This window comes from Elephantulus edwardii, unplaced genomic scaffold, assembly GCF_000299155.1.
Source record: "Elephantulus edwardii isolate Elephantulus edwardi_28Jun2011 unplaced genomic scaffold, EleEdw1.0 scaffold00002, whole genome shotgun sequence".
NCBI lineage: Eukaryota > Metazoa > Chordata > Mammalia > Macroscelidea > Macroscelididae > Elephantulus > Elephantulus edwardii.
In genome coordinates, this window is record NW_006399752.1 from 25134951 (window position 1) to 25136936 (window position 1986).

Consider the following 1986-nt stretch of genomic DNA (forward strand, 5'->3'; position numbering starts at 1 on the left):
AAAAAATTTACAATATAGGAATAACCCTATATTGAAGGCAAATTAAGAATATTTGTTTTGAGTATAATATTTCAGGCACTAGGTCTATTTTTAGTACTTTTTATTTATTCTAAACTAGAAAATTTTATAAGGGAATATTTTCTAGATTGAGGTATATGATCTACGTAGAGGTAGAGAAAAGTGTCTTACTGCTTTAGATTTAGATAATATAATTTAAGATTTCAACCTTGAACTAACTTTACTTCATTTTAAAACTTTAGTAATAGCCATTTCTCTTTTGTTTGATCTTATAATAGGACTACATTTAGGTAATGTTATGTATATCAAGAGAAAGATAGGAAATTGCTGCCATTTATAAAGTTACTTTAGGAAAAAAGAATATATTTCATTCATTTGCTATCTACATTTTTTAATGCACTTTTAAAATTCAAAGATCGCAGGTTTGTGCCAGCCACAGAAAGTGAAAAAAAATTTCAGAAGAGACTTCAGGAAATTCTCAAACAGAATGATTTCTCTGTGTAAGTGGTTATTTATTTTGGATCTCGGAACTAATTTTATTGCTTTGCTATCTAGTTTGTTATAAAGGATATGTTTTAATTAAACAGAACATTATCAGGATCTGTGGACTACAGTAATGGATCCCAAGAGTTCTCTGCTGAGTTAACGTTACATTCTGAGGTGCTGTCTCCTGAAATGCTTCAGTGTACACCAGCCAATATGGTAGAAGTCCACAAAGACACAGCAGTGAACACAGGTGAGATTTTTATCCCCAAGCAGGCAAAAAAATGTCATAATAGGTATCTGTATCCAGCACTAAGTATTACTGTTTGCTTGAATTTGCTAAGTTGTTTTCTTTAATTTTTCTTGCAAGAAATAAACAATGAGGATATAGAAAAAATCCTCCCTCTCTCATTCCTTCAGAGTTAGAGCTAAGTGCTAACCTCAGGTTGTTGTCAGTTTTTCATATATGTCTATACCATGTATAGTTTTATTCTTTAAAATATTGCAAAAATACAGAATATTTCTGCTATCCAAAAGAAAGATGATCTTAGCAACAATAGCAAAGTTCAGTTAAACAGTAAAAAAATGTTAACAGGAGTTTGGAGAGATTGGAACTCTCATGCACTACTAGTGGAAATGTAACATGGTTTCAGCACTATTGATAGCAATGTAATGCTTCCTTACAAAACTTGATATAAAATATTTGATTCAGCAATCTCACTTCTAGGTGTATATATTAAATAAGAGCTATTACACAGTTATTGCATATTCATGTTTGTTACAGGATTATTTATAATGGTATAGAAATGGAACTAACCCAAGCACTGATCAGCAAAGTGACTATGATACAGTCATACATTGGACTACAGCACTGCAAAACATGAATATGTTGTAGCACTTGTTTTTTGTTTGTTACTTATTTGTTGGTACTCAATAATTAATTGAGTTTCATTCATGTACATTGTTTTACACAATTCTTCACTTATATTCCACAGTGTGATTGTATCACTATTTCTCAGTCCATTCATTTGTTTCTGGCAATTTGGGCAGTTTTCATTTTCTTGCTATTACAAATAAAGCTCCTATATACATATGTCTATATCTCTGTTTGTGTCTCAGTTTTCATTTCCTTAGGATGTATTTATTCCTAGTAGTAGAATTGGAGATAGTGAGGGTAGAACAAGATAGGGCCAGGTTCAGATCTGTTGTTCATAGGGTTACCATGAGTCACAGTTAACAGCACATTAACCACATTTGTGGTATCTAATTTGACAACCTCCAGTGAGACTGGTGGTAGAGTAGTTAACAGAAAATCTGGTGGTTTGAATACATCGGTGGCCCTTCAGAGAAAAATCCTGTCAATTTTTTTCCTGTAAGGCTTACATGTGCCTGTTGGCCATCTGAATGTCTTCTTTGGTGAAGTGTCTGTTCATATCCTGTGCCCATTTTTTTATTGGATTATTTACCTTTATCTTGTTGTGGTGC

At 32.4% G+C, this 1986-nt stretch overlaps 1 protein-coding gene across 1 annotated transcript in view; it reads left to right on the top strand.

The window, feature by feature from the left end:
• Nucleotides 1–1986, top strand: part of REV3L (REV3-like, polymerase (DNA directed), zeta, catalytic subunit) — a 229381-nt gene that overhangs the window by 114793 nt on the left and 112602 nt on the right. Inside the window, exons 8-9 of the mRNA XM_006879036.1 lie at nt 434–518; nt 606–754. Of these exons, the coding sequence (XP_006879098.1) occupies nt 434–518; nt 606–754 (234 nt within the window). The remainder of the gene's footprint in view (nt 1–433; nt 519–605; nt 755–1986) is intronic.